This window comes from Dipodomys merriami, unplaced genomic scaffold, assembly GCF_024711535.1.
Source record: "Dipodomys merriami isolate MVZ:Mamm:240054 unplaced genomic scaffold, mDipMer1.0.p SCAF_194, whole genome shotgun sequence".
Classification (NCBI taxonomy): Eukaryota; Metazoa; Chordata; class Mammalia; order Rodentia; family Heteromyidae; genus Dipodomys; species Dipodomys merriami.
This window is the reverse complement of record NW_027203315.1, coordinates 1,598,221-1,615,094: the sequence shown is the minus strand read 5'-3', so window position 1 is coordinate 1,615,094 and position 16,874 is coordinate 1,598,221. Positions and strand designations below refer to the sequence as shown.

The following is a 16,874-nucleotide window of genomic DNA, read 5'->3' as shown; positions in this document are numbered from 1 at the left end:
GCTATGTCCCTCTGTGTCCCCGCTGTGTCCCGTTGTGTCCCACTGTGTCCCCGCTGTTTCCCACTGTGTCCCGCGGTGTCCCCGCTGTGTCACAGTGTCCAAGTGTGTCCCGATGTGTCCCCGCTGTGTCCCATCTCTGTCCCCTGCTGTGTCCCCCGCTGTGTCCCGCTGTGTCCAGCTGTGTCCCGCTGTGTCCCCCACTGTGTCCCGCTGTGTCCCGCTGAGTCCCCCACTGTGTCCCGTTGTGTCCCCGCTGTGTCCCGCTGTGGCCCCCTGTGTCCCCTCTGTGTCCCGCTGTGGCCCCCTGGGTCCCCTCTGTGTCCCGGCTGTGTCCCACTGTGTCCCAATGTGTCAACACTTTGTCCCCGCTGTGTCCCGCTGTGTCCCGCTGTGTCCCCCACCGTGTCTCGCTGGGTCCCGCTGGGTCCCCGCTGTTTCTCACTATGTTCCGCTGTGTCCCCCGCTGTGTCCCCCGCTGTGTCTCCCGCTGTGTCCCCGCTGTGTCCCCACTGTGTCCCGCTGTGTCCTCGCTGTGTCCCTCGCTGTGTCACCCGCTGTGACACAGTGTGACACAGGGGGAAACAGCGGGGACACAGCTGGGACACATCGGGAAAAAGCGGGGACACACCGGAGGACAGCGGGGACACAGCGGGAACACAGCGGGGTTCACAGCGGGGGACACAGAGGGACACAGCGTGGGGGAATGTGGGGGACGCAGCGGGACACCGCGGGGATCACAGTGAAGACACAGTGTGACACAGCGAGGACATAGCGAGACACAGTGGGGACACAGCGGAGGACAGCAGGGACACAGCTGGGACACAGCGGGGGACACAGCGGGGACACAGCGGGCCAAGGCGGGACACAGCGGGGGACACAGTCGGGGACACAGCAGGGAAACAGCGCGGGAAACAAAGGGGCACAGCGGGACTCAGCGGGGGACCTAGCGGGAAACAGCGAGGGAAAGAGCGGGAAACAGCAGGGGACAGCGGGGACACAGAGGGGGACACAGCGAGGACACAGAGGGACACAGCGGGACACAGCAGGGGACACAGCGGGACAAAACGGGGGAAACAGCGTGATACAGCGGGACACAGCGGGGGACACAGCGAGGACACAGCGGGACACAGAGGGGACACAGCGGGGCTCGGCGGGGGACACAGCGGGATACAGCGCGGGACACAGCGAGGACACAGAGGGGACACAGTGAGGATACAGCGGGACACAGCAGGACACAGCTGGACACAGCGGGGACACAACGGGTCACAGTGGGATACAGTGAGGACACAGCCGGGGAGAGCGAGGATACAGCGGGACACAGCGGGGACACAGCCAGGGAGAGCATGGACACAGCGGGACACAGCGGGGACACAGCAGAGGACACATCGGGGACACAGCGGGGCACAGAGTGGGACACAGTGGGGACACAGCGGGACACAGCGGGACAGAGCAGGAGACACAGAAGTACACAGCGGGGGACACAGCGGGACACAGCGGGGGACACAGCGGGACACAGCGGGGACACAGCGGGGACACAGCGGGGACAGAGCGGGGACACAACAGGACACAGCGGGGACAGAGCGGGGGACACAGCAGGACACAGGGGGAACACTGCGGGGACACATCAGGGACACTGATGGACACAGCGGGATACACAGCGAGGACACAGCGGGACACAGCGGGACACAGCGAGACAGCGGGACACAGCAGGGACAAAGCGGGGACACAGCTGTGGACACAGGTGGACACAGCGGGACACAGCAGGACACAGTGGGTGACACAGCGGGACACAGCGGGGGACACAGGGACACAGCGAGGACACAGCGGGACACAGCGAGATACACAGCGGGACACAGCGGGGACAGAGCGAGGACACAGCGGGACACATCAGGACAAAGCAGGACACAGTGGAATACAGCGGGAACACTGTGGGCACACAGCAGCGAACACAGCGGGACACAGCAGGACACAGCGGGACACAGCGGGGGACACAGCGGGGGACACAGCGGGGGACACTGCGGGACACATTGGGGACACAGCAGGACAAAGTGGGGACACAGCGATGACACAGCGGGATACAGAGGGGACACAGGGGGACACAGCGATGACACAGCGTTATACAGCGTGGATACAGGTGGACACAGCGGGGACACATCGGGACACAGCGGGGCCACAGCTGGACACAGCGGGACACAGCGGGGGACACAGGGACACAGCGAGGACACAGCGGGACACAGCGAGATACACAGCGGGACACAGCGGGGACAGAGCGAGGACACAGCGGGACACATCAGGACAAAGCAGGACACAGTGGAATACAGCGGGAACACTATGGGCACACAGCAGCGAACACAGCGGGACACAGCAGGACACAGCGGGACACAGCGGGGGACACAGCGGGGGACACAGTGGGGGACACTGCGGGACACATTGGGGACACAGCAGGACAAAGTGGGGACACAGCGATGACACAGCGGGATACAGAGGGGACACAGGGGGACACAGCGATGACACAGCGTTATACAGCGTGGATACAGGTGGACACAGCGGGGACACATCGGGACACAGCAGGGCCACAGCTGGACACTGCGGGACACAGCGGGGGACACAGCGGGGGAATCAGTGGGGAACACAGCGGTACACAGAGGGAACACAGTTGGACACAGCGGGATACACTGCAGGACAAAGCGGGACCCAGCGAGACACAACGGGGACACAGCGGGGACACAGCAGCGGACACATCGGGAAACAGCGAGACACAGCGGGAAACAGCGGGGTACACAGCGGGAAACAGCGGGGTACACAGTGGGACACAGAAGAGGACACAGTGGGACACAGCGGGGACACAGCAGGACACACTGGAGACTCCGCGGGGACACAGTGGGGGACACAGCGGGGGACACAGCGGTACACAGCCGGGGACTCAGCGGGGACACAGTGTGAACACAGCGGGGGACACAGTGTGGGAAACAGTGGGGAACACAGAGGGACACAACGGGGACACAGTTGGACACAGCGGGATACACAGCGGGACACATCGGGGACACAGCGAGGACACAGCGAGGACACAGCAAAGACACAGTGGCACACAGCGGGACACACTGGACACAGCGGGACACAGCGTGGACACAGTGGGGACACAGCAGCGGACACAACGGGACACAGCGGGACACAGTGGGACACAGCGGAACACAGCAGGACACAGCAGGACACAGCGGGTGACACAGCGAGACACAGCGGTCGACAGAGCGGGACACAGCGGGGGACATAGCGGGACACATCGGGGACACAGCGGGGACACAGCGGGACACAGCGGGGACACGGCGGGACAGACCGAGGGACACAGCGAGACACAGCAGGGACACAGCGGGACACAGCGGGACACAACGGAGACACAGCAGGACACAGCGGGGACACAGCAGGGGATAGCGGGGACACAACGGGACACATCGGGACACATCGGGGACAGAGCAGAGAAACAGCGGGGGGCACAGCGGCACACAGGGTGGATACAGCGGCGACACAGCGGGATACACATCGGGACACAGCCAGATACAGCGGGACACATCGGGGACACAGCGGGACACAGCGAGGACACAGCGGGGGACATAGCAGGGGGACACAGCGGGGAACACAGCGGAACACATCCGGGAAACAGCGGGAACACAGCGGGACACAGATTGGACACAGTGGTGACACAGCAGGACACAGAGGGACACAGCGGGGGACACAGCGGGGAACACAGCGGGTGACACAGCGGGACACACCAGGGACCCAGCAGGACACAGTGGGGACACAGCGATGACACAGCGGGATACAGCGGGAACACAGCAGGGACACAGCCAGACACACCGTGGAACAAAGCAGGACACAGTGGGGACTCAGTGGGGACAGAGCGGGGACACAACGCGACACAGTGGGGACAGAGCGGGTGACACAGCAGGAAAAAGAGGGTCACAGCGGGGACACAGCTGGGACACAGAAGGGCCACAGCGGGACACATTGGGGGACACATCTGGACACAGCGGGACACAGCGGGACACAGCGGGGACACAGTGGGGGACACGCGGCGGACACAGCCGGACACAGCGGGGGACACAGCGAGGACACAGCGGGACACAGTGGCGACAAAGCGGGGACTCAGAGGAGGACACAGCAGGAGACAAAGCGGGACACCACTGGAAACAGCTGGACACAGCGGGACACAGAGGGCACACAGCGGGGACATAGAGGGGACACAGCGGGGGACACAGCGGGATACAGCTGGGACGCATCGGGGAAACAGCGGGGGAAACAATGGGACTCAGCGGGGACACAGCGTGACACAGCGGGATAGAGCGGGGGACACAGCGGGACACAGCGGGACACAAAAGGACACAGCGGCAGACACAGCAGGACACAGCGGGTGACACAGCGGGACACAGCGGGCGACACAGCGGGACACAGCGGGGGACATAGCGGGAAACATCGGGGACACATCGGGGACACAGCGTTGACACAGCAGGACAGACCGGGGGACACAGCGAGACACAGCGGGGGACAAAACGGGACACAGCGGGGGACACAGCGAGTACACAGCGGGACACAGCGGGACACAACGGAGACACAGTTGGACAAAGCGGGGCCACAGCGGGGGAGAGCAGGGACACAACGGGACACATCGGGGAAAGAGCGGGGACACAGCGGGGGACACAGCGGGACACAGGGTGGACACAGCGGCGACACAGCCGGATACACAGCGGGACACAGCCGGACACAGCGGGACACATCGGGGACACAGCGGGACAGAGTGGGGACACAGCGGGGGGCACAGCGGAACACATCGGGGACACAGCGTGAACACAGTGGGACACAGAGTGGACACAGTGGTGACACAGCGGGGACACAGCAAGGACACAGATGGACACAGTGGGTTACACAGCGGGACACAGCGGGGACACATCAGGGACACAGCGAGACACAGCGGGACACAGCGGGACACAGCGGGGACACAGCGGGGACACAGTGGGGACAGAGCGGGGACATATCAGGACACAGTGGGGACAGAGCGGGGGACACAACGGGACACAGCGGGACAAAGAAGGGACACAGCGGGACACAGAGGGGTACACAGCGGGACACTGCGGGGGACACAGCGAGGACACAGCGGGACAAAGTGGGACACAGGGGGACTCAGAGGGGGACACAGCGGGGGACAAAGCGGGACACCACGGGAAACAGCGGGACACAGCGGGACACAGCTGGGACACAGAGGGACACATAGGGGGACACAGCAGGGGACACAGAGAGACACAACGTGGAACACATCGGGACACAGCGGGACACAGCGGGACACAGCAGGACACAGCGGGGGACAGGGGACAAAGCAGAGAACACAGCGGGACACAGCGGGGACACAGCAGGACACAGTGGGGACACAGCGGGGACACAGCGGGATACAGCAGGGACACAGCGGGACACAGCGGGGACACTGCGGGGGACAAAGCGGGGAACACAATGGGGGACACAGCGTGGAACATATCGGGACACAGTGGGGACACAGCTGGACACAGCGAGATACACAACGGGACACAGCGGGGACAGAGCAAGGACACAGTGGGACAAATCGGGACACAGCAGGACACAGCCAAACACAGCGGGAACACAGTGGGGACACAGCAGCGGACACAGCGGGACACAGCAGGACACACCGGGACACAGCGGGGGACACAGCAGGGAACACAGCAGGTGACACAGCGGGACACACCGGGGACCCAGCAGGACACAGTGGGGACACAGCGATGACACAGCGGGATACAGCGGGGACACAGCAGGGACACAGCCGGACACAGCGTGGAACAAAGCAGGACACAGCGGGACACAGCGGGGGACACAGCGGGGAACACAGCAGGTGACACAGCGGGACACACCGGGGACCCAGAAGGACACAGTGGGGACACAGCGATGACACAGCGGGATACAGCGGGGACACAGCAGGGACACAGCCGGACACAGCGTGGAACAAAGCAGGACACAGTGGGGACTCAGCGGGGACACAAGGCTACACAGTGGGGACAGAGCTGGTGACACAGTAGGATAGAGGGGGTCACAGCGGGGACACAGCTGGGACACAGCAGGGACACAGCGGGACACATTGAGGGACACATCCGGACACAGCAGGACACAGCGGGACACAGCGGGGACACAGCGGGGGACACGCGGCAGACACAGCCGGACACAGCGGGGGACACAGCGAGGACACAGGGTGGACACAGCGGCGACACAGCGGGATAAAAAGTGGGACACAGGGGGACACAGCGGGACACAGTGGCGACAGAGCGGGGACTCAGAGGGGGACACAGCGGGACACATCGGGGACACAGCGAGACACAGCTGGGTCAGAGCAGGGGAGAGTGGGGACAGAACGGGACACAGCGGAACACATCGGGGACACAGCGGGGACACAGCGGCAGACACAGCAGGACACAGGAGGGACACAGCAGGGACACAGCAGGGACACAGCTGGACACAGCGGGATACATTGTAGGACACAGCGGGGACAAAGCAGGGCCACAGTCGGACACAGCGTGGAACACAGCGGGACACAGTGGGGAATCAGCGGGGACAGAGCGGGGACACAGCGGGACACAGTGGGGACAGAGCGGGAGACATAGAAGGACATAGCGGGACACAGCGGGGACACAGCTGGGACACAGCGGGACACAGCAGGGGACACAGCAGGGGACACAGAGGGACACAATGTGGGACACTTCGGGACACAGCGGGACACAACGGTACACAGCGAAGACACAGCATGGGACACAGCAGCGGACACAGGGGGACACAGTGGGGGACACATCGAGGACACAGCGGGACACAGCGGGGACACAGCGGGGACTCAGAGAGGGACACAGTGGGGGACAAAGCGGGACACCACGGGAAACAGCGGGACACAGCGGCATACAGCGGGGAAACAATGGGGACATAGCGGGGACACAGCGGAAGACACAGCGGGATACAGCGGGGACACATCGGGGACACAGCAGGGGACACAATGGGACTCAGCGGGGACACAGCGGGATAGAGCAGTGGACACAGCGGGACACAGAGTGACACAGTGGGACAGAGCGGGACACAGCGGGCGAGCAGGACATAGCGGGGCACACAGCGGGACACAGCAGGGGACACAGCGGGACACATCGGGGACACAGCGGGGACACAGCGGGGACAGTCCAGGGGACAGCGCCTACACAGGACACAGCGGGGGACAGCAGGGACACAGCAGGAAACAGCGGGGGACATAGTGGGAAACAGCGGGGGACACAGCAGGACTCAGTGGGGACACAGCGGGGACACAGCGGGATACAACGGGGACACAGCGGGACACAGGGCGGACACAGCGGGGGACACAGCTGGACACAGCGGGATACACAGCGGGTCACAGTGGGGACAGAGCAGGGACACAGCGGGACACAGTGTGGAACACAACGGGACACAGCGGGGACAGAGCGGGGACAGAGCAGGACACAGCGGGGACACAGCGGGACACAACGTGAAACAGTGGGGACACAGTGGAGACACAGCGGGGACAGAGCGGTGACAGAGGAGGACACAGTGGGGACAGAGCGCGGGACACAACGGGACACAGCGGGACACAGCAGGGACACAGCGGGACACAACGGGGGACACAGCGGGACACAGCGGGACACAACGGAATAGAGCGGGGACACAGCGGGACACAGCGGGGACACAGCGGGACACAGCGGGGACACAGCGGGGGAGAGCGTGGACACAGCGGGGGACACAGCGGGACACACGGGGGACAGAGTGGCGACACAGCAGGAACACAGCTGGACACAGCAGGATACACAGCGGGACACAGCGGGGAAACAGCAGGGACACAGCGGGACACAGCGGGGGACACATCGAGTACACAGCGGGACACAGCGGGACACATCGGGGACACAACGGGACACAGCTTGGAACACAGCGGGACACAGCGAGGACACAGCAGGACACAGCGGGGGATAAAGCGGGACATAGCGGGGGACACAGCGAGTACACAGCGGGCCAAAGCGGGACACATCGGAGACAGCGGGACACAGCGTGGACACAGCGGGGGACAGCGGGGACACAACGGGACACAGCGTGACACCTCGGGGACAAAGCGAGGACACAGATGGGGACACAGCGGGACACAGGAGGGACAAAGCGGCGACACAGCAGGGACACAGCTGAACTCAGTGCGATACACAATGGGACACACCGGGGACACAGCAAGGACACAACGGGACACAGCGGTGGACACAGCGAGTACACAGCGGGACACAGCGGGACACAGCGGGACACACCGGGGACACAGCGGGGCACAGAGTGGGACACAGGGGTGACACAGCGGGGACACAGCAGGGACACATAGGGGACACAGCGGGACAAGCGTGGGCACAGCAGCAAACAGCGGGACATAGCGGGGGACACAGCGAGTACACAGCGGGACAAATTGGGACATATCAGGGACACAGCAGGACACAGTGGGGACACAGCGGGGGACATAGGGTGGGCAAAGCGGGACACGGGTGACATAGCGGGGACAAAGCAGGGAAACAGCTGGACACAGTGGGATACACAAAGGGACACTTCGGGGACACAGCAGGGACACAGCGGGGACACAGCGAGGACACAGCAAGACACAGCGGGACACAGCGGGGACACAGTGGGGACACAGCTGGACAGAGCGGGGACACAGCAGGACACAGCGGGGACAGTGCGGGGGACACAACGGGACACAGCCGGACACAGCAGGGACAGAGCGGGACACAGCGTTGGACACAGCGGGACACAGCGGGGGACACAGCGAGGACACAGCGGGACACAGCGGGGACACAGGGGCACTCAGAGGGGGACACAGCGGGGGACAAAGCGGGACAGCAGGGGAAACAGTGGGACACAGCGGGACAGAGCGGGGACACAGTGGATACACAATGGGGACACAGCGAGGGACACAGCGGGGACACAGTTGGACACAGCGGGATACACAGCGGGACACAGCGGGGACACAGCGAGGACACAGCAGGACACAGCGGGAAACAGCGGGGACACAATGAGGACACAACAGGGGACACAGCGCGACACAGAGGGGGACATAGCTGGGACACAGCGGGGACACAGCTGGGACACAGCGGGGGACACAGCAGGAAACAGACGGTCACAGCGGGGACACAGCGGGGACAGAGAAGAGGACATAGGGGGACACAGCGGGACACAGTGGGACACAGCGGGAGACAAATAGGGACACAGTGGGGGACACAGCTGGACACAGCGGGATACAGCGGGGGACACTGCGGGGAAACTCCGGGACACAGCAGGGACACAGCGGGGGACACAGAGGGACACAGTGGGGGACACAGCGTGACACAGCAGGATAGAGCGGAGGTCAAAGCGGGACACAGCGGGACACAACAGGAACCCAGCGGGACACAGCGGGGGACACAGCAAAACACAGTGGGGGACACAGCTGGACACAACGGGGGACACAGCGGGGGACACAGCGGGACACAGCAGGACACATCGGACACACAGAGGGGACCCAGCGGGGGACATAGCTGGACACAGCGGGGACACAGCTGGACATGGCGGGATAATCACCGGTACACAGCGGGGACACAGCAAGGACACAGCGGGACACAGCGGGACACAGCGGGGACACAGCAGGGGACACAGCGGGACACAGCGGGACACAGCTGGACACAGCGGGGACACAGCAAGGGACACAGCAGTGACACAGCGGGATACAGCGGGGAAATTGCGGGGAAACTCCGGGACACAGCAGGGACACAGCGGGGGACACAGAGGGACACAGTGGGGGACACAGCGTGACACAGCAGGATAGAGCGGAGGTCAAAGCGGGACACAGCGGGACACAACGGGAACCCAGCGGGACACAGCGGGGGACACAGCGTGACACAGCGGAGGACACAGCGGGGCACAGCGAGGGACACATTGGGGACAAAGCAGGACACAGTGGGGACAGAGTTGGTAACAGAGGGGACACAGCGGGGGAATCAGTGGGGAACACAGCGGGACACAACGTGGACACAGTTGGACACAGCGGGATACACAGCGGGACAGATCGGGGACACAGCGGGGGACACAGCGGGGGACACAGCAGGGGACACAGCGGGGTCCATAGCTGGACACAGCGGGATATACAGCGGCACACAGCGGGGACACAGCAGGACACAGTGGGGACACAGCGGAGACACAGCAGGATACAGCGTGGACACGGCGGGTACACAGGAGGACACAGCCGGACACATCGGGACACAGCAGGACACAGCGGAACACAGCGGGTACACAGCATGACACAGGAGGGGACACAGCGGGACAAAGCGGGGGACACAGCCGGACACAGAGGGACACAGCGGGGACACAGAGGGACAGAGCGGGGGACATAGCGGGACACAGCAGGACACAGCGGGGGACACAGTGGAACACAACAGGGGACACAGCGGCACATAGTGGGGGAAACAGCGAGGACACAGCGAGACACAGTGGGACACATCGGGGACACAGCAGGGCACACAGCGGGACACAGTGGGGACACAGCGGGGACACAGCGGAGACACAGCAGGACACAGCGGGACACAGCGGGGACACAGCGGGGGACACAGCGAGGACACAGCGGGACACAGCGAGACACCGCGGGGAAAAAGCGGGGTCACTCCAGGGGACAGTGGGGACACAGCGGGACACAGTGGGGGACAGCAGGGACACAGGGGATCACAGCGGGACAAAGAGGGACACAGCGGGGGACAGCATGGACACAACGGGACACAGCAGGACACATCGGGGACACAGCGGGGTCACAGCTGGGGACACAGCGGGACACAGCGGGGACACAGTGGGGACACAGTTGGACAAAGCGGGGACACAGCTTGGGACACAGCTGGGGAAACAGTGGGGAACACAGCTGGACACAGCGGGGACACAGTTGGACACAGCGGGGTACAGAGCGGGACACATCGGGGACACAGCGAGGACACAGCAGGGGACACAGCGGGACACAGCGGAGAACAAAGTGGGACACAGTGGGGACAAATCAGGACACAGTGGGGACACAGCGGGGACACAGCGGGATACAGCGGGGACACAGTGGGACACAGCGGGGAAACAGCGGGGGACACAGTGGGGGACACAGTGGGAGAAACAGCGGGGAACACAGCGAGACACAGCGAGGACACAGCTGGACACAGCAGGATACACAGCCGGACACAGCGGAGACACAGCGATGACACAGCGGAACACAGCGGGGGACACAGCCGGGGACACAGCGGGACACAACGGGGACACAGCGGGGGACACAGCGGGGGACACAGTGGGGGACACAGCGGGGAACACAGCGGGACACAGCGGGAATACAGCGGGACACAGCTGGACACAGCGGGATACACAGCGGGACACAGCGGGGACACAGCGAGGATACAGCGGGACACAGTGAGGACATAGCGGCGGAGAGCGGGGACACAGGGGGACACAGCGGGGACACAGCCGGGGAGAGCGTGGACACAGCGGGACACAGCGGAGACACAGTGGGGGACAGTGGGGACACAGCAGGGGACACATCGGGGACACAGCGGGGCACACAGTGGGACACTGCAGGGACACAGCGTGACAAAGCGGGACAGAGCGGGAGACACAGCAGTACACAGTGGGGGACACAGCGGGACACAGCCGGGGACACAGCGGGATACATCGCGGACACAGCGGAACACAGCGGGGACACAGCAGGGACAGAGCGGGGACACAACAGGACACAGCGAGGACACAGCGGGACACAGCGGGACAGAGCGGGGACACAGCGGGGACACAGCAGCGGACACAGCGGGACACAGCGGGACACAGCAGGGGACACAGCGGGACACAGCAGAGAACAAAGCGGGACACAGCTGGGACAAATCAAGACACAGTGGGGACACAGCGGGGACACAGCGGGATACAGAGGGGACACTGTGGGACACAGCGGGGAAACAGCGGGGGACAGAGCGGGGGACACAGTGGGAGAAACAGCGGGGAACACAGGGAGACACAGCGAGGACACAGCTGGACACAGCAGGATACACAGCCGGACACAGCGGAGACACAGCGATGACACAGAGGAACACAGCGGGGGACACAGTGGGGGACACAGCGGGATTTAGCGGGGACAAAGCGGGACACAACGGGGACACAGAGGGGGACACAGTGGGGGACACAGCGGGGAACACAGCGGGACACAGCTGGACACAGAGGGATACACAGCGGGACACAGCGGGGACACAGTGAGGATACAGCGGGACACAGTGAGGACACAGCGGGGGAGAGCGGGGACTCAGCGGGACACAGCGGGGACACAGCCGGGGAGAGTATGGACACAGCGGGACACAGCGGAGACACAGCGGGGGACAGTGGGGACACAGCAGGGGTCACATCGGGGACACAGCGGGGCACACAGTGGGACACAGCGGGGACACAGCGTGACAAAGCGGAACAGAGCGGGGGACACAGCAGTACACAGTGGGGGACACAGCGGGACACAGCGGGGGACAAAGCGGGACACATCGCGGAAACAGTGGGACACAGCGGGGACACAGCGGGGACAGAGCGGGGACACAACAGGACACAGCGGGGACAGAGCGGGGGACACAGCGGGAAACAGGGGGAACACTGCGGGGACACAGCGGGACACAGCGGGGACACATCAGGGACACAGCTGGACACAGCGGGATACAGCGGGGACACTGCCTGGAAACTGCGGGACACCGCAGGGACACAGCGGGGGACACAGAGGGACACCGCAGGGACACAGCGTGGACACAGTTGGACACAGCGGGATACACAGCGGGACAGATCGGGGACACAGCGGGGGACACAGCGGGGGACACAGCAGGGGACACAGCGGGGTCCATAGCTGGACACAGCGGGATACACAGCGGCACACAGCGGGGACACAGCGGGGACACAGCAGGACACATTGGGGACACAGCGGAGACACAGCAGGATACAGCGTGGACACGGCGGGGACACAGCGAGGACACAGCCGGACACATCGTGACACAGCAGGACACAGCGGAACACAGCGGGTACACAGCATGACACAGCAGGGGACACAGCGGGACAAAGCGGGGGACACAGCCGGACACAGAGGGACACAGCGGGGACACAGTGGAACACAACAGGGGACACAGCGGCACACAGTGGGGGAAACAGCGAGGACACAGCGAGACACAGTGGGACACAGTGTGGACACAGCGGGGACACAACGGGCCACACAGCGGGACACAGTGGGGACACAGCGGGGACACAGGGGGAAACAGCAGGACACAGCGGGACACAGCAGGGACACAGCGGGGGACACAGCGAGGACACAGTGTGACAGAGCGAGACACAGCGGGGAAAAAGCGGGCACACTCCAGGGGACAGCGGGGACACAGCGGGACACAGTGGGAGACAGCAGGGACACAGCGGATCACCGCGGGCACAGAGGGACACAGCGGGGGACAGCGTGGACACAACGGGACACAGCGGGACACATCGGGGACACAGCGGGTTCACAGCGGGGGACACAGTGGGACACAGCGGGGACACAGTGGGGACACAGCTGGTCAAAGCGGGGACACAGCGTGGGACACAGCTGGGGAAACAGTGGGGAACATAGCTCGACACAGCAGTGACACAGTTTTACACAGCGGGGTACAGAGCGGGACACATCGGGGACACAGCGAGGGCACAGCGGGACACATCGGGACACAACGGCACACAGCGTGACACAGCGAGGACACAACAGGGACACAGCTGCGGACACAGCGGGAAACAGCGGGACACAGCAGGGGACACAGCGGGACACAGCGGAGAACAAAGCGGGACACAGCGGGGACAAATCAGGACACAGCGGGGACACAACAGCAGACACAGCAGGACATAGTGGGGCACAGCGGGACACAGCGGGGGACACAGGGAACAAAGCGGAGAACACAGCGGGACACAGCGGGGACACAGCATGACACAGTGGGGACACAGCGGGAACACAGCGGGACACAGCGGGCCCACAGCGGGGGCCACAGCGGGGGAAACAGTGGGGGACACAGCGGGGAACACAGCGGGACACAGCGGGGACAAAGCTGGACACAGTGGGGACACAGCGGGTACACAGCGGGACACAGCGGGGGACAGAGCGGAGGACAAAGCGGGTGACACAGCGGGACATAGCAGGGACACAGCAGGACACAGTGGGGACACAGCGATGACACAGCGGGATACAGCGGGGACACAGGGGGACACAGCGTGGGACACAGCGGGACACAGTGTGGGACACAGTGGGACACAGTGGGAAAACAGCGGGACACAGCGGGACACAGCGGGGACACAACGGGGACACACCAGGGAACATAGCATGGACACAGCGGGACACAGCGGGGGACACAGCGAGGACACAGCGGGGGACAGCGCGGGGACACAGCGGGACACAGAGGGGACACAGCGGGACACAGCGGAAAAAAGCGGGACACAGCGAGGACAAAGCGGGGACACAGCGGGACACATCCGGGGACACAGCGGGACACAGCGGGACACAGCCGTGGACACAGCGGGACACAGCTGGGGACACAGCTGGACACTGCGATGACACAGTGGGGGACACAGCGGGGGACACAGTGGGACACAGCGGGACACAGCGGTACACTGCGGGGACAAAACGAGGACACAGCGGGACACAGCAGGGACAAAGCGGGGGACACAGTGGGGGACACATCGAGGGACAAATCGGGGAACACAGCGGGGGACCCAGCGGGACACAGCGGGGGACACAGCGGGGACACAGCGGGGACAAAGCGGGACACTGCGGGACACAGCGGGGGACACAGCAGGACACAGCGGGGACACAGCAGGACAAAGTGGGGACACAGCGATGACACAGGGGGATACAACGTGGACATAGGGGGACACAGCGGGGACACATCGGGACACAGCGGGGCCACAGATGGACACAGCGGTACACAGCGGGGGACACAGCCGGGGAATCAGTGGGGAACACAGCGGGACACAGCGGGGACACAGTCGGACACAGCGGGTACACAGAGGGACACATCGGGGACACAGCGAGGACACAGCGGCACACAGCGGGACAAAGCGGGACACAGCGAGACACAACAGGGACACAGCGGGAACACAGCAGCGGACACATGGGGACACTGCGAGACACAGCGGGACACAGCCGGGTACACAGCGGGTCACAGAGGAGGACACAGCGGGACACAGCGGGGACACAGCAGGACACAGTGGGGACACCGCGGAGACACAGCGGGGGACACAGCGGGGGACACAGCGGTACACAGCCGGGGACTCAGCGGGGACACAGCGGGGACACAGCGGGGGACACAACACGGGAAAGAGTGGGGAACACAGCGGGACACAACGGGGACAAAGTTGGACACAGCGTGATACACAGCGAGACACATCGGGGACACAACGAGGACACAGCGAAGACACAGCGGGACACAGCGGGACACAGCGGGGACACAGCGGGGACACAACAGCGGACACAGCGGGACACAGCGGGGGACACAGGGAACAAAGCGGAGAACACAGCGGGACACAGCGGGGACACAGCATGACACAGTGGGGACACAGCGGGAACACAGCGGGACACAGCGGGCCCACAGCGGGGGAAACAGTGGGGGACACAGCGGGGAACACAGCGGGACACAGCGGGGACACAGCTGGACACAGTGGGGACACAGCGGGGACACAGCGGGACACAGCGGGGGACAGAGCGGAGGACAAAGCGGGTGACACAGCGCGACATAGCAGGGACACAGCAGGACACAGTGGGGACACAGCGATGACACAGCGGGATACAGCGGGGACACAGGGGGACACAGCGGGGGACACAACGGGACACAGCGAGGATACAGCAGGACACAGCGGGAACCAGCGGGACACAGCGCGACACAACGGTGGACACAGCGGGACACAGTGGGACACAGCGAGAACCAGCGGGACACAGAGGGACACAAAGGGGGAAACAGCGGGACACAGCGGGACACACCGGGGTACAGCGGGGACACAGCAGGACACAGCGGGGGACACAGTGCGGGACACAGCGGGACATAGTGGGGACAAAGCGGGACAAAGCGGGGGACACAGCGGGATGCAGCGGGGGACACAGCGGGCGACACAGCAGGGACCCACCGGGACACAGTGGGGGAAAAAGCAGGACACCACGGAACACAGCTTGGGACACAGCAGGGGACAAAGCGGGACACTTGGGGGACACAGCAGGACACAGCAGGGTACACAGCGGGGCCACAGCGGGACACAGCGGGACACAGCATGGGACACAGCGGGACACAGCAGGGTACACAGCGGGGACACAGCGGGACACAGCGGGACACAGCCCGGGATACAGCGGGTACAAAGCAGGGACACAGCTGGACACAGTGGGATACACAGCGGGACACATCGGGGACACAGCAAGGACACAGCGGGACACAGCGGGGAACACAGCGGGACACAGCGGGGACACAGCGGGGACAGAGCGGGGACACAGAGGTGACACAGCGGGACACAGCGGGACAGACCGGGGGACACAGCCGGACACAGTGGGGGACAGAGCGGGACACAGCGGTGGACGCAGCGAGTACAAAGCGGGAGACAGCGGGACACATCGGAGACACAGCGCGACAAGCGTGGACACAGCAGGGAAACAGCAGGACACAGCGGGGGACACAGGGAGTACACAGCGGGACAAAGCGGGACATATCGGGGACACAGCGGGACACAGCGGGGACACAGCAGGGGACACACCGTGGGACAAAGCAGGACACAGGGGTGACACAGCGGGGACACAGCAGGGACACAGC

The 16,874-nt window shown here is 64.4% G+C and overlaps 1 protein-coding gene across 1 annotated transcript in view; it reads right to left on the bottom strand.

Moving 5' to 3' along the window:
* Nucleotides 1-666: 666 nt before the first annotated feature.
* LOC138831386 (zinc finger protein ZFP2-like) overlaps nt 667-16,874 on the bottom strand; it is a 124,296-nt gene continuing 108,088 nt past the window's right edge. The window contains exons 6-10 of the mRNA XM_070028498.1: nt 2,483-2,586; nt 2,246-2,418; nt 2,080-2,176; nt 1,887-2,015; nt 667-814 (exon numbers count right to left, since the gene is read on the bottom strand). Of these exons, the coding sequence (XP_069884599.1) occupies nt 667-814; nt 1,887-2,015; nt 2,080-2,176; nt 2,246-2,418; nt 2,483-2,586 (651 nt within the window). The remainder of the gene's footprint in view (nt 815-1,886; nt 2,016-2,079; nt 2,177-2,245; nt 2,419-2,482; nt 2,587-16,874) is intronic.